This window comes from Salvelinus fontinalis, chromosome 38, assembly GCF_029448725.1.
Source record: "Salvelinus fontinalis isolate EN_2023a chromosome 38, ASM2944872v1, whole genome shotgun sequence".
Classification (NCBI taxonomy): domain Eukaryota; kingdom Metazoa; phylum Chordata; class Actinopteri; order Salmoniformes; family Salmonidae; genus Salvelinus; species Salvelinus fontinalis.
The window spans coordinates 16,885,619-16,909,800 of record NC_074702.1 but is presented as its reverse complement, the minus strand read 5'-3'; the positions used below and the strand labels follow the sequence as shown (position 1 = coordinate 16,909,800).

Genomic DNA, 24,182 nt, shown 5'->3' with positions numbered 1-24,182 from the left:
CCCTCACAGACAGTCTTGCATTTATACATTTTGTCTCGTTTCAATGGCTTGGGAATAATTGTACAATTGCTCTATTCATCTCTGCTAACCCAGAAGTAAAATCTTGCGTAAGTGATTAACTTCTGTGTTCACGTGTCAAAAATTGAGAGTTCCGGCAAAAATGTAGTCTCCGCCCTCGCAAAAGGAAACTCTCAGTCCAACCCCCTTCAGATCCATGTGCGCAAACGCACAAAGCACTGCAGGTGAAGCAGTTTAAGCACCCTCCTTCGCCCAATCCTGATATGTCCAACTAACCAGTGATGAAAACCCCAAAACCGCCAAACCGGAAGTAATGCTGCTCGGAATTCACGCATCTCATTCAGTTCTGGCAGATTCTCTCGGTCTACACGCAGTCTGCCCAAGGGACATTACTGCTCTATAGGCTTACATATTGAATAACCCTGTGTTATATAGTTGTTGTATAGTATAATCATTTATTTTGCCAATTTTCCTAACTGCTAATATAAATGCATTAATGGGTATGCATTGCAGATCTGCTGTACATTTTGTGTCTTTCAAATAGGAATCGTTCCACGTGTTAAAGATGAATAACATTTAAAAATGTTCTAATAAACAGAATAGATTGATTGCCCTTTGTTTTTTCATCCATGTCAGTATTTCCACAGCTGCTCTCCAGATGGAGGGATATGGAGTACAAAATGCAGGGTGAGAGCGCACAGTCAACATTATATGGTAAAAAAAATTAAAAAGTACTGAAGGAGTCTTGAACAATTATCTTTCTATTCAAATGCTGTGGTTCTTTTTCTTTTTGGCTCAATATCGACTTGCTTTGTTCTTTATTTGATTTTTGTGTATATACTGTATATATATCCCATATTCCATCAGTCTTCTAATGTGTTTTCTGTTCACTTTGCTATTTGTTCTGTTTAGAGTCCAATCCAAGCTGTAACAATGTAATGGTGACAAAACATTTTGCTTTAGAGTCAAATGAACGACACCACAAAGTTGTGAAGATTTTTTTTTATTTTCTTTAAACTTGTGTATCAACTTCAAACAGTAAACTGTGTGCACTCCGTTTAGTTTTCATAACACGTTCAAAATTAGTTACAGTGGCAAGAAAAAGTATGTGAACCCTTTGGAATTACCTGTCTGCATAAATTGGTCATCAAATTTGTTCTCATCTTCATCTAAGTCACAACAACAGACTAACACAGTGTGCTTAAACTAATAAAACACTAATTCATGTATTTTTCTTGTCTATATTGAATATATCATTTAAACATTCACAATGTAGGTTGGAAAAAGTATGTGAACCCCTAGGCTAATGACTTCTCCAAAAGCTAATTGGAGCCAGGAGTAAGCTAACCTGGAGTCCAATCAATGAGACGAGATTGGAGATGTTGGTTAGAGCTGCCTTGCCCTATAAAAAACATTCACAAAATTTGAGTTTGCTATTCACAAGAAGCATTGCCTGATGTGAACCATGCCTCGAACAAAAGAGATTTCAGAAGACCCAAGATTAAGAATTGTTGACTTGCAGAAAGCTGGAAAGGGTTACAAAAGTATCTCTAAAGGCCTTGGTGTTCATCAGTCCACGGTAAGACAAATTGTCTATAAATGGAGAAAGTTCAACACTGTTGCTACTCTCCCTAGGAGTGGCCGTCCTGCAAAGATGACTGCAAGAGCAGAGCGCAGAATGCTCAATGATTAGGAAGAATCCTACAGTATCAGCTAAAAACTTACAGAAAGATCTGGAGCATGCTAACATCTCTGTTGATGAGTCTACGATACGTAAAACACTGAACAAGAATGGTGTGCATGGGAGGACACCATGGAAGAAGTCACTGCTGTCCAAAAAAAACATTACTGTACATCTGAAGTGCACCTGGATGTTCCACAGCGCAACCGGCAAAATTACTGTGGACAGATGAAACTAAAGTTGAGTTGTTTGGAAGGAACACACAACAATATGTGTGGAGAAAAAAAGGCACAGCACACCAACATCAAAACCTCATCCCAAGTGTAAAGTATGGTGGAGGGAGCATCATGGTTTGGAGCTGCTTTGCTGTCTCAGGGCCTGGATAGCTTGCAATCATCGACGTAAAAAGGAATTCCCAAGTTGATCAGGACATTTTGCAGAAGAATGTAAGGCTATCTGTCCTCCAATTGAAGATCAACAGAAGTTGGGTGACGCAACAGGACAACGACCCAAAACACAGAAGTAAATCAACAATAGAATGGCTTCAAGAGAAGAAAATACACCTTCTGACCTCAACCCGATTTGAGATGCTGTGGCATGACCTATAGAGAGTAGTTCACACCAGATATCCCAAGAATATTTCTGAACTGAAACAGTTGTTTAAGAGGAATGGTCCAGAATTCCTCCTGACCGTTGTGCAGGTCTGATTGGTAACTACAGAAAACATTTGGTTGAGGTTATTGCTGCCAAAGGAGGGTCAACCAGTTATTAAATCCAAGGATTCACATACTTTTCCTACCCTGTACTGTGAATGTTTACACAGTGTTTTCAATAAAGACATAAAAACGTACAATTGTTTGTGTGTTATTAGTTTAAGCAGACTGTGCTTGTCTATTGTTGTGACCTAAATGAAGATCAGATCAAATTTTATGAACAATTTATGCAGAAATCCAGGTATTTCCAAAGGGTTCACATACTTTTTCTTGCCACTGTAGGTGTTCTTTATTTTGTTAAATACATATTTTTCTCTTTTTTTAACCATTTACACACAATTTCTCAGCACTGAAAACTAGCAGTCTATTGGAAATCAGGGGTGTAGAATGATAAGCATCATTGGCAGTCCTCTTCACTTCAACTTCTTTGTGTGTATATATATATGTATTGTTCTAATTATTGTTTAATCATTACTCTTCTTTCACCTGAAGTAAAAATATCTTTCTTTTAAATATGATTCCTTTCAATGATAAAAATAGTTTTTCCAAAACATGTATTATGCCACTGAAGCTCAACCAGAATGCTCTGAAGACCCCATCGGTGTGAGGCCGGTCCATGGAGGGTTGTTCTCATGACCCCTCGGAGGGGATTGCGTTAGGCCTGACGGGGCTATCCTAGATGGGGCTGCTATCCCTTGGGATGCCCACACGGCCCACAGTGGAGAGAGAGGCTCGCTGTCTGCCGTGGTGACATCCGTGGTGCATTTTGTGTTGATAAAAATTATTACAAAATTTTTGATTTTCTTCGTACAAAAACACTTTTTCATAGAAATTGCATTTGCACAAGTAAATGTGAGGATTTTGTTACTAAAATAAAAGCCGCAAGAATACAAAAAGAAACTTGAGACTTGACATCGAACAAAAAAGAAAAACAAAGAATTTGTACCCATCAAATCTGAAAAGGATTTGTACTGTATCCTTGCAGCTGCTGTGAAAATCCAGTCAATGAAAATATAAATAAAATAATAAATACTTTAATAAATAAATTCCTCATGTTGTGTGATTGCTGTGAATTTAGTTTCAGATCCACTCCTGCTGTCCTGCTTTCCTTCAATTCAAACTACTAAGGTTTCCAAGGTTACTACTTTCATCATGTACGCCACTCTTCATGTCACTTCCAGTTCTTAGCACCTAGTTCCTCTATTACATCACTGCCCCTCACCCGGTAATCTGTCTCTCTTGTATTTATATATGTACCGGTATATATTTTTTAATTCAAAAAAAGTTTCCCATCCCCCATAATTTAACAAAATGTTAGTACTCTGAAAAAAAGTAAATTAGATCCCCTATTGCCTGATGGATAATGTACTGTATTCTTTCCAACAGTGGATGATATGAATAAACGATGCCTCTGTACATGTTGGGAGCAGTTCTGTCCTGCTCACCAATGTGTTTTGGGCTTTGAGTTTCATTTGGAACTGGCTGTTTCTAGCCCATCTGGTCTCCTTCTTCTTCTATGGTTGAATATAAACAAGATGCGTCCTCTACACACTCGCCAACTGATTTTCTCTCCATTTTTTCTATTAGTGTCTGTGTATGTGTTTGCTCCATAACTATTACTGAGGGATGTACGTGCTCCTGATTCTACCTAACCAAGCTCTCTGCATGTGGTCTACTCAGTGTGAGAGAGTGGTTGGGTAGCAGATAGAGATTACATGTCCAAATTGAATCAATATTTAAGGTACAACCAAACATATACCTGTATGATATTCTATACTTTCAATTTAACCTGCCCTCCCTCCTTTCCTCTGAATCCTGGGTTTATCTCTCTCTTTTTTTATACTAAATCATGGCACCACTTGGTCACTCCTTGCTCAGGTGCACTGCCAGGTAGAGTAATGAGGTAACTCACATTGAATTGCTCCCAGGTTGGTTCAAGTTATTTCCACAGGAAACATTGTTGAATCTCTTTTCATTTCTAGCTTAGTGTTTCAAAACAACGATGCCAGACAGTCAGTCCAGTCAGTGATCAGAGCAGCTCAGCTCCTCTCTTCTCCACTTCTCTTTTCTTCTCTTCTCTTCTCATCTCCTCTCCCACTCTTAACCCCCCCCCTCCAAATACACTCACATAAATCAACTATCAGCCTTCCTCCCTCCGCCAGTGTCTCTTCACCCTACACACCTCCACGTGACAGCAGAGAGAGAGATAGAGAGAGAGATATAGAAAGAGTTAGAGGGATAGAGAGAGAGATAGAAAGAGTTAGAGGGATAGTGAGAGAGGGAGTCCTGTTCTAGGCCATGGTCTCTTTGCCTGGCAGTCTGCGGTCGTTGAAGGTGTGCATGTTGATGACGTCTTCTGTCTTCACCATGACGGGCGGCTGAGGCTTGTGTTTGAGGCGCCGCTGGCACTTGAGGGACACCCGCAACTCGTCCACCATGGCACTGCAGAAGGACCTCTGTAGGAGAGAGTGAAAGAGAGAGAAAGAGAGTCAGAAAGAGAAAGAGAGAGAGAAAACAGGGATTTCAGAGAGAGCCTCCTCTAGTTACAAACAATTTGGCAGTAATAAGCCCAGCAGAGCAGAGCACTGCAGAGCTGCTACTTCCCCAGGGCAGGCTCTCTACAGCCCCCTCTCTGAGAGCTGCCATGGTGACACAGAGCAGGCAGGGGAGAGAAGAGCTGGCTCAGGAAAGGGTGGGTGGGCTCGGGCTGGAGTTCTAGCTGGGGCTGGGGGAGTTGGTTGGAGGTTGCATGTCCATAGTCTTTTAGTGTAGTAGGTGGATTAAGGGGCTAGAAGTAGGTAGGAATCAGGACAGGATTTGCACTGGAGGTCGGCAGGGCTTCCTCTTGTATTGGGAGAATAGATTTATCAACTTAATGTTTTCAGAGAGATGAGAAACATTGACTTTATCCACAGACTGTTAATGCAGTATTATAAGTATCTTACTACAGCTGTGCAGCTATTTGATCATGTACAGCAACACCTGGTTATGGTAGCTTGCGTCAACAGCTTTAAATTATTAAAATGTGTTGACATACTGCTAATTGAAACATGCCTTTAGCCCTGGCAATGATTCCGTTTCAAATCAAGCACGGGTGTGAAGTTTGGTTGGTGAGTGGAGGGGCTGGGATGAAGGAAGGGCTAGATGGTCTAGGGGGTAATGCTTTGGGAAGGTGGATTGAAGAGGGTTAGAAGGAAAGCTGTGCACAGTGCCGATTTGCTGGAGTCCATCTGGAGTCGCACACATGGCGAGCGAACTCACGCACACACAGGCAAGCGTGCAAACACACACACACACACACACACACACACACACACACACACACACACACACACACACACACACACACACACACACACACACACACACACACACACACACACACACACACACACACACACACACACACACACACACACACACACACACACAGTGAGCATTCTAGGCTAGCTAAAGTGATTTCTCCATGGCAGATTTCCCCCATCCTTCTCTGCCAGGCAGCCCAGCCGGGGCCCAGGCCCATACAGCAGCATGACTTATTGATGCATATTACATCTCGTCTGACTCAAATCCCATGTAGCTGCATGGCCAATTAAGCTGCTGCCTCTTCTTCTTCCTTCTCCTTTTCTCAAAGCTACTCTGGCATTTGAAAATGGTACACTGAACAACGCAGAGTGACTCAACTAAATCTGAGACTGCTATTCCTGGAGGTACTATTGGTGAAACAGATTCCAAGGGACTAATATGTTTTTCGAGTCTAGGTTAAATCTTTCACATAAAAACACAACTTATATTTTGGAACGGCAATAATTCAGAACCTCAGTTGAGTTGATAGAGAACCGAGAGATGTCTACCTTACTAGCTGGAATGTGAAAGGACTCAACCATCCTGTCAAGAGAAATAAGGCCTTTGCCCACCTCAAGCAATTGAAGGCTGGGTTGGTCTACTAGCAAGAACACAGGGATGAAGACAACAGTGAAGACTTTATGCTGCTAAGTCAGCCAGTGATTGAGTGTCATTCAGTTACTCATGCCAATGCTTACCTAACAGGCTGCCTTCTCCTTAGTACCTTTCTTCCTCATCTATGATCAATTGTTGGGTTATGACATTGTTATGAGTTGTCCTAATGAACAGGTATCTCACATTAATACATTCTATTATTATGGCTATAGGACTCCCACCCATGTAAATGTTTTAATGCTTTCGCTTTCCAGCATACCAACAATCACATCAATTCACCAGCACTCAAAATTCTATGCATATTGAGTATATGGATTTGGGTGAACGAAGGTATGTACCTATCTGAGTGTATATGATATTACATGTTAGTATGTGTATATCATATTCATAAATTATATTTATATCATATCATATTGTTTGTCTTCTTCTCACAAAAAACATACAGTAACAAGCTACAACTGGAGTAGCAGGAATTACTCCTAGAAGTCCTGCTGATTGACTACAAGCCTTTCAGAAAACATGCTTTTCATGGCTATTGATTTTCTCTGGGAAAGAGAGATTGAATAGCATCTTCTACCTAGGACACTTCTCCCCTCATGAAGCTGTGGACTTAGTGACCACCTAGGACCAATATAAAAGTCCCAAAAGTAAAACCCCACCCATCTGGCTTTCCAGGCAGGCTAAGAAAACCCTCCCTGACTCAGGGGACACATCTCCATCATGGCCTCATGGCTGCTGGGCTCATAGTTGGATTGATGGTGGCTGTTTAGTGGTGGCCATTGAATTACAGAGTTTTAACGACCTCTTTTCTCCACCACCAGAGCCAATCCTGAGCTGAACAGGCTCAGGTCTCAGAGCACTTTGGGCTCAGAGGAAGACAGGAAGAAAACATCCACTTAAGGAGGTGAGATGGAGAAATAATAAATCCAACACTTTTACTGCCTTAAAGCTTTTTTACTACCATTAATGGAAGAAGGCACTGGTGGGTATTTTGCAGGCTGCCCATATACGGTACAGCTCAGTCAGTCTGTACCACCACGTACACGGATCTATAGACCCAAGACCTGCTCATCAGGTTGGGTATAACAGCTGAGATGGAAAGACACCATAGTAGCTCCCACTCCATGATAGCGTGATGGAAAAATGGAGTGCAAGCAAGAGATGAATAGTCACTTTTTTTGTGTGTGTACTCAATGGGTGTCTGTGTGCACATCTGTCTGAGCAGGTGTGTGTGTGTGCACATATAAGTGCATGCATACATTTCTGCGTGTGTGTGTGTGTGTGTGTGTGTGTGTGGTGTATGTGTGTGTGCGCGCAAAATCGGGGAGCTGGATGGTTCTTCACACACAGCTGGTGATCTCTGTCCCTGGAGAGCCAGGTTACTCTGCAGCACCCTCAGCAGCAGGCAGGAGGATAGGGAAAAGCAGGAGGAGGAGGGGGAAGAGAAGAAATGGAAGGAAGATGAGGAGCTGAAGGAGGAGGAAGAGGAGGAGGGAGAGGTGGAGGATAACGAGGTGGAAGAAAAGGAAAAGGGGGATGAGAAAGAGGAAGAGGTGGAGAAGGAAGAGGGGGAAGAGAGGGAAGTGGACAACCATGGTGCTCATGGTATTTTTCTGAAAGCCAGCCATGTTGTGACGATGGGAATGTGTGGACTCATGAAAAAAACTTCTCATTGGGCGAACCAGAATGAAAAGCCTACTAAAACTTCAAATATTTATCAATCTTTTATTAAAGTTAATAACAAGTGGAAAATATTAGACTGAAAACCTAGTTATTCTGTATCACAATCTGAGTTAAGTAAATTCAAATAATTTCAAATAAACACACAATTATTGTCATTACAACATATATATTTGGATTTGGCAAATAATATTAACAAATGTTGACATAAGGTGTATGGCTCATAACATTAAATAAATTACTTGCTATTATTCTTTTTCTCTTTATCCTTTCTAATGTTACACAGAATAGAGTAGCAGTTGGACACACCGACTCATTCCCACAGTGTTCTTTATTTGTATTATTTTCTACACTGTAGAATAATAGTGAAGATATCCAAACTGTTAAATAACACAAATGGAATCATGTAGTGACCACATTTTTTTTTAAACAAATCAAAATATATTTTATATTGAGATTCTTCAAAGTAACCACCCTTTGCCTTGATGACAGCTTTGCACACTCTTGGCATTCTCCGGATTGACTGACCTTCCTATCTTAAAGTAATGATGGAAAGTCATTTCTCTTTGCTTATTTGAGCTTTTCTTGCCATAATATGGACTTGGTCTTTTACCAAATAGGGCTATTTTCGGTTCACCACTCCTACCTTGTCACAACACAATGGATTGGCTCAAATGCATTAGGAAGGAAATACATTTTAACAAGGCACACCTGTTAATTGCTGGTTGAGAGATTGTGCAAAGCTGTCATCAAGGCAAAGGGTGGCTACATTGAAGAATATAAAATATAAAAATTGTTTTGATTTGTATATTAACACTTTTTTGGTTACTACATGATTCCATATGTGTTATTTCATAGTGTTGATGTCTTCACTATTATTCTACAATGTAGAAAATAGTAAAAATAAAGAAAAACCCTGGAATGAGTAGGTGTGTCCAAACTTCTGACTGGTACTGTAAGTAATTATAAAATGCAAATTGCAGGGTGTGCGCTATCAAGCATGACAAACCCAACAAAGAGATGCTTAGTAGAACATTTTTCAAGTTGACACGTTCAGCATCGTGGTGAAAATACAACCCCGTACTGTCGACACATTCAAGTAAAGGATCTTGTGCAATTAAATAAAATATCAGGTATTTTCAAATGTGACTAATTATTTAATTGATATGGGAATACTTGGTACACTGCATATCGTGTCAAGGTTTTACAGTTAAAACAGTAGCAACGGGCCACACATACTAAAATACACGTTGTGGTTGTGTGACACGTAAACCTCTTGGAGAATGTCTATTTGCTTTGGATGAGTAAAACATGTATTGCTTCTCAGATAATCAGACACAAACAAATGATTGATTATGAGAATTTATGAAATGCAATATACACCTTTGTCGGTTATCAAATGGATGTTAAAATATTGAGGTACACAACTTACATAATTGTAGCATACAGGCACAGGTAGTGTGACAATAAAATGTTAAATGGACTGACAACTGACAACTACTCAAGTCTTCTTGAAACAGATATGTGAGTGAGGTCTATTCTCTGTCTGGATATATCTGCTATCTGTATGACACGCTCCTCCACCTAGTTCTGAGCTGATAAGAGTGTGAAACTTATCTTCTTCAACTGCTGTGTCTGACACAAAGACATGCTGAAGAACACCAGGAAGAGATCATGATCAACATCAAACGATGAGGTTTCTATTAAATCACTCTCCTTCTCTTTCTCTGGCTTGGCTGACTATTACTCCCTACTCTACTCACTACCAACCTTCCTTATGGGTTTTCATTAGCCATTTCGTTCTTTAGCATTCTTTAAATGACATCCTATTGATGGGGGACCTCCCCTCCTGTCTACCCTGGCTGGTCTGTGGGTGTAGTGCTGTGCGTGTGTGTTGTCGTTGACAGAAGGACTCTGAACATCACTTCACGACTAGATGCTCTGAATCATAGATGTGGGGGCTTATGGCCGAGAAGCAGCAGCAGCAGCATCACTGCATTGTGCGATCGATGGAGGGTGTAGAAGAAAGCTCTTAGTGCAGGCCAGGCTCCTGTAGAGAGCTAAGTAGGGGTTGGCGTTTGAGATTTATGAGACTTGTTGGGTGAGAGAGCACTGTGTTAGACAGGAAAGGAAGGACAGGACGGGTCAGGACGAGACAGGAAGGACAGGACAGGACAGGGCAGGGCAGGAAGGACAGGAACGACAGGACAGGACAGGTCAGGACGAGACAGGAAGGACAGGACAGGACAGGACAGGTACGACAGGAACGACAGGACAGGGCAGGAAAGACAAGATAGGAATCCCAGGAAGGACAGGAAAGAACGGACAGGAAGGACAAGACAAGAAGGACAGGACAGGAAGGACATGGGCTTAAGGGGATCATCAAAAGGTTTACATGCTGTTGACAACGAGTGATGTGTTGTTGTAGCATTACACTTTTAATATGAGATTATTCAGTAGAGTAGTTCGTATGTTATAATATCTGAAAGCTTACATGTGTTTCCAAAACTAAGCCTTCAGAGAGTTTGCAATTATAGCTTGATTCAGTTTGGCTTGTCTGTCCAAAAGTTTGAATCTGATAATAATGATTATTTTTTTGGGAGAGGATTGCTGTGGCTGTGTGTTGAGTGTGACGTGAAGACGAGAGTGGCAAGGCGTATGACTGGTGACATTTACATGAACATTATGGATCATGCATTTGGGCCAACCTTCCAACCCCATCGTGTGAAACCGTGCACCTCTAGTTTTAGGGACACCTTTCGAACACATACACTCAACCATGCACCAATGGCAACTTTTCATTCAAACGTTGTGACCATAACATCGCTGCCAGTTCTTCCGACAGGAAACTTCCCAAATCGGGAACTATCTGAAGTTAAAAAAATACAATTTGTGCATTTTAAGGTAATTGTAGATGACTGGAGTCTCTGGAGTCTTTCTGGAGGTCATTTGAGCTGGTGGTTAAAGTCTACAGGTAGCTGCTTGGAGGGTCCGTGGTGACAGCAGAACTCCTCACGCTTCCTATCACCTTGGTGCCGTTGGGGCTAAGTGGATAAAGGCAAGAAAATGAACCCATACTTACTGTGTCTTAAATAATATGGTGCATTACTGTATCTACATAAACATCAGTGTTTCAGGAGCTGACCTGACTATCATGTAAAATTGTCCTTGTGATCTCAGTGTAACTAAAATGGCTACTGTCTGTCTGTCCTTTTGTACATCATGTACATTCAAATAAGTGTTAATACTGAACTAAAAATGTCCCCTCCATCCGTATCCAAACATCAAGTGCACTTTATTGAGTATGAGGTGAGGGATGGTTTAGTGCAAATACAACGAGACTAAATGTCTCTACTTTCACATTTTGTGCTTTTTATGTCAGAAATGAAAATATGTGATAAAAATGTTATATTTTGTAAACCACAAAATAAATGTAAGCTAGGCCAAAACACAACGCTAATAGAAAAGTGGAAAAATGGTCTCCTTGTCAAAAATCTCTGCATAATAAGATCCACACACAGACACATTGTCATTGCAACCTGGCTATACGTGAAAGGATGTTGCTTTACCTTTTCCAGTTGTGCGTTTTGTTTGGATTTATAGATGAACTCTCCGACTGCCACAAACACCGACAAGACGAGTCCAGCCGCCAGGACGATAAAGATGCCCCCGATGTTCTGGACCCCCAGAGCGCTGGCCTCCTTATTCTTCTCATCCTCCGGACAACCGTTCCCCCTCCACCACTTCTCCTTCATCATGTGCAGCTTTCCTTCTTCCTGCAGCTGCAGGATCGCTATGGTGATCTTGTCCCTGTACGGAGAACCTGAGGGACCAAAAAAATCAGGTGAGGTTGAGATAGATAATAATTAGGAGGAAAGGGTGTGTGTGTGTATATGTGTGCATGTGTGTGTGTGTACAGTACGTGTGCGTGTGTAGTGCGTGTGTGTACAGTGCGTGTGGGTCTGTGTTTGTGTACAGTACATATGCGTGTGCGTGGCACCAACATCCCAACCACAGTGTCCTGGCTGGTGCTGAATGCACCATAGATTCTCTCATGCAGCTCCCATGGGGGTTTCACAAACAATATACAAATAAACCCGAAGTACATTCCAGGGACCAACAATTTACCTCCTTTTATCTGCTCCTTTTTTTCTCTCATTAAAACTGGTTGCCATGCTTAATTAGTGGTAATGTCTCTAGTGTGCATTGTTTTGTTTTGCTTAATAAATAAATGTGCTGCCGACATGTTGCTTTGAAGTGCTCCCTTCTGCCCCTCTGTGTGTGTGTGTGTATGTGTGTGTGTGTGTGTGTGTGTGTGTGTGTGTGTGTGTGTGTGTGTGTGTGTGTGTGTGTGTGTGTGTGTGTGTGCGCACACACATTCACGACATCTCCTCAGTGTCGGGAGAATTTCCCAAAACTCCCTGCAGCCTCCAGGCTTCCCCGCACCAGCCAGGTAAACAAGGCTGGAGTGTTCGTGTTCCCTGCTGGCCAGATCAAACCCAGTCACACGCAGAGGCTTCTGATTAGACCTGAAGGGTGAAACCAAGTGAAAACACTTGAAATCTCCCCGACCCCCTTTCATATCATCAACTGGAGAGCTCTCCCTGTGGCTAGGGGCCCATATAATCAGGATGTTAATGCTGCTTGAATTTTTAAAAACTCAATCACACTCCCTTATTATTATCTCATACACTTCAGAACTATAGCCAGCTTGGTGTTGAGGAGAGTTTAAAACAGGTCTTCAGAACTATAGCCACCTTGGTGTTGAGGAGAGTTTAAAACAGGTCTTCAGAACTATAGCCACCTTGGTGTTGAGGAGAGTTTAAAACAGGTCTTCAGAAATATAGCCAGCTTGGTGTTGAGGAGAGTTTAAAACAGGTCTTCAGAACTATAGCCAGCTTGGTGTTGAGGAGAGTTTAAAACAGGTCTTCAGAACTATAGCCAGCTTGGTGTTGAGGAGAGTTTAAAACAGGTCTTCAGAACTATAGTCAGCTTGGTGTTGAGGAGAGTTTTAAACAGGTCTTCAGAACTATAGTCAGCTTGGTGTTGAGGAGAGTTTAAAACAGGTCTTCAGAACTATAGCCAGCTTGGTGTTGAGGATAGTTTAAAACAGGTCTTCAGAACTATAGCCAGCTTGGTGTTGAGGAGAGTTTAAAACAGGTCTTCAGAACTATAGCCAGCTTGGTGTTGAGGAGAGTTTAAAACAGGTCTTCAGAACGATAGCCAGCTTGGTGTTGAGGATAGTTTAAAACAGGTCTTCAGAACTATAGTCAGCTTGGTGTTGAGGAGAGTTTAAAACAGGTCTTCAGAACTATAGCCTGCTTGGTGTTGAGGATAGTTTAAAACAGGTCTTCAGAACTATAGTCAGCTTGGTGTTGAGGAGAGTTTAAAACAGGTCTTCAGAACTATAGTCAGCTTGGTGTTGAGGATAGTTTTAAACAGGTCTTCAGAACTATAGTCAGCTTGGTGTTGAGGAGAGTTTAAAACAGGTCTTCAGAACTATAGTCAGCTTGGTGTTGAGGAGAGTTTAAAACAGGTCTTCAGAACTATAGTCAGCTTGGTGTTGAGGATAGTTTAAAACAGGTCTTCAGAACTATAGTCAGCTTGGTGTTGAGGATAGTTTAAAACAGGTCTTCAGAACTATAGCCAGCTTGGTGTTGAGGAGAGTTTTAAACAGGTCTTCAGAACTATAGCCAGCTTGGTGTTGAGGAGAGGGGATAACAACTCTTCAGAACTATAGCCAGCTTCGTGTTGAGAAGAGGGGATAACAACTCCAGAACTATAGCCAGCTTCATGTTGAGAAGAGGGGATAACAACTCCAGAACTATAGCCAGCTTCGTGTTGAGAAGAGGGGATAACAACTCCAGAACTATAGCCAGCTTCATGTTGAGAAGAGGGGATAACAACTCCAAAACTATAGCCAGCTTCATGTTGAGAAGAGGGGATAACAACTCTTCAGAACTATAGCCAGCTTCATGTTGAGAAGAGGGGATAACAACTCCAGAACTATAGCCAGCTTCATGTTGAGAAGAGGGGATAACAACTCCAAAACTATAGCCAGCTTCATGTTGAGAAGAGGGGATAACAACTCCAGAACTATAGCCAGCTTCATGTTGAGAAGAGGGGATAACAACTCTTCAGAACTATAGCCAGCTTCATGTTGAGAAGAGGGGATAACAACTCTTCAGAACTATAGCCAGCTTCATGTTGAGAAGAGGGGATAACAACTCCAGAACTATAGCCAGCTTCATGTTGAGAAGAGGGGATAACAACTCCAAAACTATAGCCAGCTTCATGTTGAGAAGAGGGGATAACAACTCTTCAGAACTATAGCCAGCTTCATGTTGAGAAGAGGGGATAACAACTCTTCAGAACTATAGCCAGCTTCATGTTGAGAAGAGGGGATAACAACTCCAGAACTATAGCCAGCTTCATGTTGAGAAGAGGGGATAACAACTCTTCAGAACTATAGCCAGCTTCGTGTTGAGAAGAGGGGATAACAACTCTTCAGAACTATAGCCAGCTTCATGTTGAGAAGAGGGGATAACAACTCCAGAACTATAGCCAGCTTCATGTTGAGAAGAGGGGATAACAACTCTTCAGAACTATAGCCAGCTTCATGTTGAGAAGAGGGGATAACAACTCCAGAACTATAGCCAGCTTCATGTTGAGAAGAGGGGATAACAACAGTGATTGCCTGATGAATATTAAGTATCAAGACTGTTTGTTGAGAAGCAGCCATGCAGGGAACAATACAATGCTACTTGTTAGTATGTAAGAGGACCAATACTATAGCAGCAGGAGCTGGGCAGACAAAAAGGCACGCAGTGATTGACAATCTCCATAGTAACACTTCCTCACTGTGCTGTTGCTATGCCTGAAGAGCGGAGAACAGTGGTGCTGCGATCACCATGCCACCTTTGAATACTTTTAGATGTGTTATGTCCTTCATCGCCAGCTCAAGGCTTTGTGTGTGTCTCTCTCTCTCTCTCTTTTATCAGATCAACAACAGACAGGCAGAGCCCAGCGTACATGTTTGAAAACATGCATACCCATGGTGATAAATCATTTGAAACACACAGCACTAACTCTCATATAATTCATTGCCATCTAAATACATTTCTCTTCAGGTGTCACATTCATACAACAGCTAGTCCTGTGTGTGTCCTGTCTGTGGCAGATCACTCACAACTGTAGCTAGCCCTGTGTGTGACAGCTCACTCACTACTGTAGCTATTCCTGTGTGTGTCAGATCACTCACAACTGTAGCTAGCCCTGTGTGTGACAGCTCACTCACTACTGTAGCTATTCCTGTGTGTGTCAGATCACTCACTAATGTAGCTAGTCTTGTGTGTGACAGCTCACTCACTACTGTAGCTATTCCTGTGTGTGTCAGATCACTCACTACTGTAGCTAGTCTTGTGTCTGTCAGATCACTCACTACTGTAGCTAGTCCTGTGTGTGTCAGATCAGTCACTACTGTAACTAGCCATGTGTGTGTCAGTTCACTCACTACTGTAACTAGCCATGTGTGTGTCAGATCACTCACTACTGTAGCTAGTCCTGTGTGTCAGATCACTCACCACCAGTACTGAAATACCAGCCAGAGCCAGGTCTATGGTAGCAAAACAAAATGAGAAACCCCAGAGAAACCAGAATGGGGATAAATTAATATGAGGATTTTCAGATCCAGCAAAGCTCCAGCAGCAGCTAATGGGGATCCATAATAAATACAAAACAATACAATGATATAACATTGTGCTAGCTTAGCTTATGGCTGGTTTAATCATTCACTTATATCAATTGAACAGCACTGCTGCAGAGGCCAAACTAAATATTCTGCAGGGCAGTGGAACATGGTATTTCAGTAGAATCTAGAATGTCATTGTCTGTACTTCATAATCCTCCATAACAACTAAATGGACAATGAAATCATGTGGTTGTGTTTCTGACTGTCTTTAGATAATGATTTCTGCATGCCCTCTCACATTGTGAAGGAGGCCACAACTTGTACAGTTGAAGTCGGAGGTTTACATACACCTTAGCCGAATACATTTAAACTCAGTTTCACAATTCCCGACATTTAATCCCAGTAAAAATTCCCTGTCTTATGTCAGTTAGGATCACCACTTTATTTTAAGAATGTGAAATGTCAGAATAATAGTAGAGAGAATGATTTATTTCAGCTTTAATTTCTTTCCTCACATTCCCAGTGGGTCAGAAGTTTACACACACTAAATTAGTATTTGGTAGCATTGCCTTTAAATTGTTTAACTTGGGTCAAACGTATCGGGTAGCCTTCCACAAGCTTTCCAAAATAAGCTGGGTGAATTTTGTCCCATTCCTCCTAGCAAAGCTGGTGTAACTGAGTCAGGTTTGTAGGCCTCCTTGCTTACACTCGCCTTTTCAGTTCTGCCTACACATTTTCTATAGGATTGAGGTCAGGGCTTTGTGATGGCCACTCCAATAACTTGACTTTGTTGTCCTTAAGCCATTTTGTCACAACTTTGGAAGTATGCATGGGGTCATTGTACATTTGGAAGACCCATTTGTGACCAAGCTTTAACTTCCTGTCTGATGTCTTGAGATGTTGCTTCAATATATCCACATAATTTCCCCTCCCTCATGAAGCCATCTATTCTGTGAAGCACATCAGTCCCTCCTGCAGCAAAGCACCCACACAACATGATGCTGCCACCCCCGTGCTTCTCGGTTGGGATGGTGTTCTTCGGCTTGCAAGCATCCCCCTTTACCCTCCAAACATAACGATGGTCATTATGGCCAAACAGTTCTATTTTTGTTTCATCAGACCAGAGGATTTTTCTCCAAAAAGTACAATATTTGTCCCCATGTGCAGTTACAAACCTTAGTCTGGCTTTTTTATGGCGGTTTTGGAGCAGTGGCTTCTTCCTTGCCGAGCGGCCGTTCAGGTTATGTTGATATAGGACTCGTTTTACTGTGGATATAGATACTTTTGTACCTGTTTCCTCCAGCATCTTCACAAGGTCCTTTGCTGTTGTTCTGGGATTGATTTTGTTAGGATCTGTGTTTATTGCACTATAACCCAATGCTATATCACGTGTGATATAATTTTAGCAACTGTTAGCCTGGGTGCCTGGGTGTCTGTGTGTGTGTGCTGAAAGTAACATTGTGCCCCAGATAGTGTGCTGAGAAGCTGTGGTTAACCTTGAGCGAGAACAGTATGCTTTCTATGCAGGTACAAATAGCTCAGACAATGTTGCAGAGCTGTCTGACCTCAGCCTCTGGGGTGAGGGAGCGTAATCTACACAGCAACAGCGCCGGACACCAAGGAGCGCCAAGAGGCTGGAACTAGCCTGAGCGCCGGCGATAGGCTGAGCAAAGTTTAAACCACGCTCAGCCTCTACTGTGATAGGCCAACATACAGGTTGGAACTACGTCTGTCACCGTATAAGAACAGCTGTTTACTTACATCCTGCCAGTTCTCTGTTCTATCCTGCGAGGTGATACAGAGAACCAGTATATACGAAAATTGCATTTACCATTTATCACTTGAGTTTAATAAAAATACTTAAAGTATATTCGGTGACTCTGAATCACATTTTGTCCTGATACCAGATTTGAATTGACGCAAATCCCTTATAATTTGCACTTTTCGCACCAAAGTACGTTCATCTCTAGGAGACAGAACGCGTCTCCTTCCTGAGCGATATGACGACTGCGTGGTCCCATTTTTAAATATATATATATATATTTTTTCATCTTTATTTAACCAGGTAGGCTAGTTGAGAACAAGTTCTCATTTACAACTGCGACCTGGCCAAGATAATGCAAAGCAGTTCGACACATACAACAACACAGAGTTACACATGGAATAAACAAACATACAGTCAAAAATACAGTAGAAAAAGTATATATACCGTGAGTGCAAATGAGGTAAGATAAGGCAGGTAAGGCAATAAATAGGCCAAGGTGGCGAAGTAATTACAATATAGCAATTAAACACTGGAATGGTAGGATGTGCAGAAGATGAATGTGCAAGTAGAGATACTGGGGTTTAAAGGAGCAAGATAAATAAATAAATACAGTACGGGGATGAAATAGTTGGATCGGATATTTACAGATGGGCTATGTACAGATATAGTGATCTGTGAGCTGCTCTGAAAACTGGTGCTTAAAGCTAGTCAGAGAGATATATGCCTTCAGCTTCAGTGATTTTTGCCGTTCGTTCCAGTCATTGGCAGCAGAGAACAGGAAGAAAAGGCGGACAAAGGTGAGATATACCTGCTGGAGCGCGTGCTACGAGTGGGTGCTACTATGGTGACCAGTGAGCTGAGATAATCCGAGGCTTTACCTAGCAAAGACTTGTAGATGACTTGGAGCCAGTGGGTTTGGCAACGAGTATGAAGTGAGGGCCAGCCAACGAGAGCATACAGGTCGCAGTGGTGGGTAGTATATAGGGCTTTGGTGACAAAACGGATGGCACTATGATAAACTGCAACTCCAATTTGTTGAGTAGAGTGTTGGAGGCTATTTTGTAAATGACATCGCCAAAGTCAAGGATCGGTAGGATGGTCAGTTTTACGAGGGTATGTTTAGCAGCATGAGTGAATGATGCTTTGTTGCGAAATAGGAAGCCGATTCTAGATTTACTTTTGGATTGGAGATGCATAATGTGTCTAACCAGACACCTAGGTATTTGTAGTTGTCCACATATTCTAAGTCAGAACCGTCCAGAGTAGTGATGCTAGTCGGGCGGGCAGGTGCGGGCAGCGATCGGTTGAAGAGCATGCATTTAGTTTTACTTGTATTTAAGAGCAGTTGGAGGCCACGGAAGGAGAGTTGTATGGCATTGAAACTCATTTGGAGGTTAGTTAACACAGTGTCCAAAGAAGGGCCAGAAGTATACAGAATGGTGTCGTCTGCATAGAGGTGGATCAGAGAATCACCAGCAGCAAGAGCGACATCATTGATGTATACAGAGAAGAGAGTCGGCCCGAGAATTGAACCCTGTGGCACCCCCATAGAGACTGCCAGAGGTCCGGACAACAGGCTCTCCGATTTGACAGACTGAACTCTATCTGAGAAGTAGTTGGTGAACCAGGCGAGGCAATCATTTGAGAAACCATGGTGTTTATACTTGCATACTATTGTTTGTACAGATGAACGTGGTACCTTCAGGTGCTTGGAAATTACTCCCAAGGATGAATCAGACTTGTGGAGGTCTACAATTATTTTCTGAGGTCTTGGCTGATTTCTTTTGATTTTCCCATGTCGTCAAGCAAAGAGGCATTGAGTTTGAAGGTAGGCCTTGAAATACATCGACAGGTACACCTCCAATTGACTCAAATGATGTCAATTAGCCTATCAAAAGCTTCTAAAGCCATGACATGATTTTCTGGAATTTTCTAAGCTGTTTAAAGGCACAGTCAACTTTGTGTATGTAAACTTCTGCCCCAATGGAATTGTGATACGGTGAATTATAAGTGAAATAATCTGTCTGTAAACAATTGTTGGAAAAATGACTTGTATCATCCACAAAGTAGATGTCCTAACCGACTTGACAAAACTATAGTTTGTTAACAAGAAATTTGTGGAGTGGTTGAAAAACGAGTTTAATTGACTCCAGCCTAAGTGTACGTAAACTTCCGACATCAACTGTATTTCATTTAATTAATTCCCAGCTTGATTTAAATTGTTGTTTACTCCAATGTGTGCAAAAGTATTGCAACTTTTCTTTAAAAAATTTGATAAAATAGTTATGGAAATGTGTTGCCAGTTGCCTGAGATCACTATAGAGTCCACAGCATTTTTGTATTGTGGTTAATATATACTGTGTGTCTTCCAATGACCTGACGGGTGAAGAAGCGGTTAGAAAATGGAAATGAAGTACTCTCTTTCTATTGAGTATTACTGGGTGAGAGATGGAGGAGAAAGTTGTGTTTCTCAGCGATAAACAGAATAAGTAAATGTGAGGCGCTGAAAACAGGCCCTCTCAACATGGGGTAGCCATAAATGTTGAGCCATAATTCTCCAACAGAAGAAACATAGGAGCGGGAACTGACAGACCATCGTGAATCCAGAATAAGACACATAGCTGTAATCTGTCAGATCAAAGTAAGTAATAGCACACCAATCCCTAATGCATTGTCTCTCCTCAAAACAGCATGGAAAATGTTCCTGGCATGCTCAAGTACATGTCGTATTTTTAGCCTTGTTCTCAGATTTTGTTTTCCTTCTTTGTTATACAGCTCCAGATTTGTTTTGCATGTTAAGTCGATCAGGGGGAAATATAAAAGAGAGCAAATGAATGTGTGTAAATATTTAAAATTATTACTTTCAGGGCCTGCAATTACCTCTGAATGCCTGGAGAATACTGTTATTATCAAAACATTTCTGCAAACATATTCCACCTTGTGCTTTGATTGTGCTCACATATACTTTCTGGTAAACTGTAGTTCACAGACTCTTCTAGACTGACATCTTCATTCCGCCCCAGCTAGGTCTGTCATATTTTCTCCATTTGTCCTCATACCTCACCCCCCACCATCTCTTTGTTCCTCCCTCCTTCCCTCAACCGTTCCCTCCCTCTCACTGTCCTTCCGTCTCTCTCTCCCTCCCTCCCTCCCTCCCTCCCTCCCTCCCTCCCTCCCTCCCTCCCTCCCTCCCTCTCTCTCTCTCTCTCTCACTCTCTCTCTCTCTCTCTCTCTCTCTCTCTCTCTTCTCTCTCCTCTCTCTCTCTCCTCTCTCTCTCTCTCTCTCTCTCTCTCTCTCTCTCTCTCTCTCTCTCTCTCTCTCTCTCTCTCTCTCTCTCTCTCTCTCTCTCTCTCTCTCTCTCTCTCTCTCTCTCTCTCTCTCTCTCTCTCTCTCTCTCTCTCTCTCTCTCTCTCTCTCTCTCTCCTCTCTCTCTCTCTCTCTCTCTCTCTCTTCTCTCTCTCTCTCTCTCTCTCACTCTCTCTCTCTCTTTCTGATATACAGGACTAGGACTGGAAGGTCGCTGCCCAAACAGAAGGCGGGCCACGCCCTCAGAGATGTCCCATTTCCCAGCATTACATTCAGGTCTTACAGAGATGTTTTCTGTCGTTTATGATCCGGAGCTAAACGATCCACGGGGGAACCATCGCGACAACTTCCCCGCACTGCACGGCAGGAAACGCCAACCTGCTGACATGCAAAATATGCACTTCCCTAATACTGTAAGTGATTAAGAAGGCCTAATGAAACACAATGAAAATTGATAGCAAAGAGAGAGAGCAAGAGAGAGGGAAAGAGAGAAAGAGGGAGAGATGAAGAAAGAGAGATAATGAGAGATGGAAAGAGAGAAGGGGGGCAGAGAGAGAGATAGGGAGGGGAGAGAGACAGAGAGAGATAGACGAGGGAAGGAAGGAGGGCAGAGGCAGAGCCCCTTGAGATTATGGACGTATGGAGCAGAGGAAGTAACAGTTTAATCACAAGCGGCCGAGTGGCGCGAGTCGCATAAACAAACCTGTGACAGATGTTTGATACGCTACTGTGCATGACTCCACTTAATGACCTCTCTAGGGAGGACGTCCATACACACACATTAAAGGCTGAGCGGGGAGATCTATCCCCATAGGTACCATAGGACTACGGTCACTATGGGGCTTCACTCTCTAATGTGGACACACAGCTACACAGCTCCTGTGTCCCTCCCCCCTTCCACTCCACCTTATGTAGGCCAACAACAATCCCCTTTAGATACAACTTCACAATGGTCCTACTTTCATCTGTTCTCATCTAATATCATCAGCTACCAGATGTATATACTTTGCTCTGGTCTACTCTCCTCTTCTATGGGCTAAATGTTATACTCTGAATTAACCGCAGTTGCCAATGCAGTAAATATCCCATTAGAGTTAGAGATGGATAACATTTGGACGGCCACGCTAACTAACACTAACTCTGTCCATTACAGTGCAGACTTGGGGAGCGGCTGCCAGAGGGACTCAGAACCAAGTACACCACTGAACTATCAAGGCCCAGGTACTAATGCAGGCAGACAACTCCTCTCTGTTAAAGTCAATGAGATATATGCTAAATGGCCAGGCTGTATGGGAATACAGGACACATATGGTAACGGGTACTAAAAGGGTAGGATTAGCAATTTAAATGCCTTGTTCTCTGCTCCGTGTGAATGGGCCACAAGGGAGGGATGATGCTAAACATCCTTTTTCAGCACGGACCGACGATGTGTGCGATGCACAACCTAAACCTTTGCCAGACAGACACACACACACACACATACGGACAAACGCATTTGGAGACCCGCACACACTTAATACAAATGCACACACACGAATGCCATATATGCACACATGCACAGACATACACTCACACAGACATACACTCACACAGACATACACTCACACACACATACACTCACACCACACACACACACACACACACACACACACACACACACACACACACACACACACACACACACACACACACACACACACACACACACACACACACACACACACACACACACACACACACACACACACACACACACACACACACACACACACACACACACACACACGCGACAAACCCATTCCTGCATTGTTCCTAGCGAATGTATCCCAACCAATGCAGCATATTCCATTCCAGCTGTCGCCAACACCCTGGTCACACATAACAAATATTGTTATAGGACAATCACACAGAGAAAACACACCCTCTCTGCTGCTCTCTCATACAGTCATTTACTGAATGGCCCTGTGCTTTATGACCGAGAACTACATAAAACATACACCAATGGAGCAAATAGCCACTGATGTTATAAAGGACAGAATTATCCATCCTCTTAGGGAAATGGGACACACCGTGTTGTATTCTCTAAAGGCATGTGTCCTGCTGCATACTGAACAATGTGTAAGACAACAAGCTAAATAACAGGGAGACTGTTATACCAAAACCTTTTAGAGTTCATTTACGTAGCGTATAAAAGCCACAATTCTTCAGTGTCCCAAACATAGAAAGACAGACAACCTCCACCTTCCAGTTCTCCCCAAATAAATGACAGAGGACACAAAAAAAAACAGCATCCTTTGCATGCAGGTCATTGTGTTAAGTTGTCTTGTAGGGACGCCCCAGAGCGATCTTCCCCTTATAACTCAGGTACTTAGAAGGAGTTTTTCCTTTTCATTTGTGGCAGCCGTTGCCGGGAGCTGCATGTGTAACAGGATTAAGACAATCTGCTGCTGAGCTCCATAATCAAATCCTGCACCTCCGCACACAACGTGTAAACCAGCGTGCCACCACCCAACACCCTCTCCATTCATTTATATATTTATTTACAGTTGAAGTCAGAAGTTTACATACACCTTAGCCGAACACATTTAAACTCAGTTCTGCACAATTCCTGACAATTCATCCTAGTAAAAATCCCTGTCTTATGTCAGTTAGGATCACCACTTTATTTTAAGAATGTGAAATGTCGGAATAATAGTAGAGAAAGATTTATTTCAGGTTTTATTTCTTTCATCACATTCCCAATGGGTCAGAAGTTTGCATACACTAAATTAGTATTTGGTAGCATTGCCTTTAAATTGTTTAACTTCGGTCAAACGTATCGGGTAGCCTTCCACAAGCTTTCCACAATAAGTTGGGTGAATTTTGGTCCATTCCTCCTGACAGAGCTGGTGTAACTGAGTCAGGTTTGTAAGCCTCCTTGCTTACACACACTTTTTCAGTTCTGCCTACAAATTTTCTATAGGATTGAGGTCAGGGCTTTGTGATGGCCACTCCAATACCTTGACTTTGTTGTCCTTAAGCCATTTTGTCACAACTTTGGAAGTATGCTTGGGGTTATTGTCCATTTGGAAGACCCATTTACAACCAAGCTTTAACTTCCTGACTGATGTCTATATCCACATAATCTTCCTGCCTCATGATGCCATCTATTTTGTGAAGTACACCAGTCCCTCCTGCAGCAAAGCACCCCCACAACATGATGCTGCCACCCCCGTGCTTCATGGTTGGGATGGTGTTCTTCGGCTTGCAAGCATCCCCTTTTTTCCTCCAAACATAATGATGGTCATAATGTCCTCTGGTTTCATCAGACCAGAGGACATTTCTCCAAAAAGTACAATCTTTGTCCTGATGTGCAGTTGCAAACCGTA

At 42.4% G+C, this 24,182-nt stretch overlaps 1 protein-coding gene across 2 annotated transcripts in view; it reads right to left on the bottom strand.

Moving 5' to 3' along the window:
- Window positions 1–1,005: 1,005 nt before the first annotated feature.
- Window positions 1,006–24,182, bottom strand: part of LOC129837977 (glutamate receptor ionotropic, kainate 2) — a 325,529-nt gene continuing 302,352 nt past the window's right edge. Inside the window, exons 16-17 of one of the 2 annotated variants that reach the window (XM_055904582.1) lie at window positions 11,622–11,875; window positions 1,006–4,868 (exon numbers count right to left, since the gene is read on the bottom strand). In XM_055904582.1, coding sequence (XP_055760557.1) covers window positions 4,704–4,868; window positions 11,622–11,875 — 419 coding nt within the window. In that variant the 3' untranslated portion in view covers window positions 1,006–4,703. Of the gene's footprint in view, window positions 4,869–8,077; window positions 11,097–11,621; window positions 11,876–24,182 lie in introns of those variants that run through there. The other variant, XM_055904583.1, reaches the window with a different exon arrangement.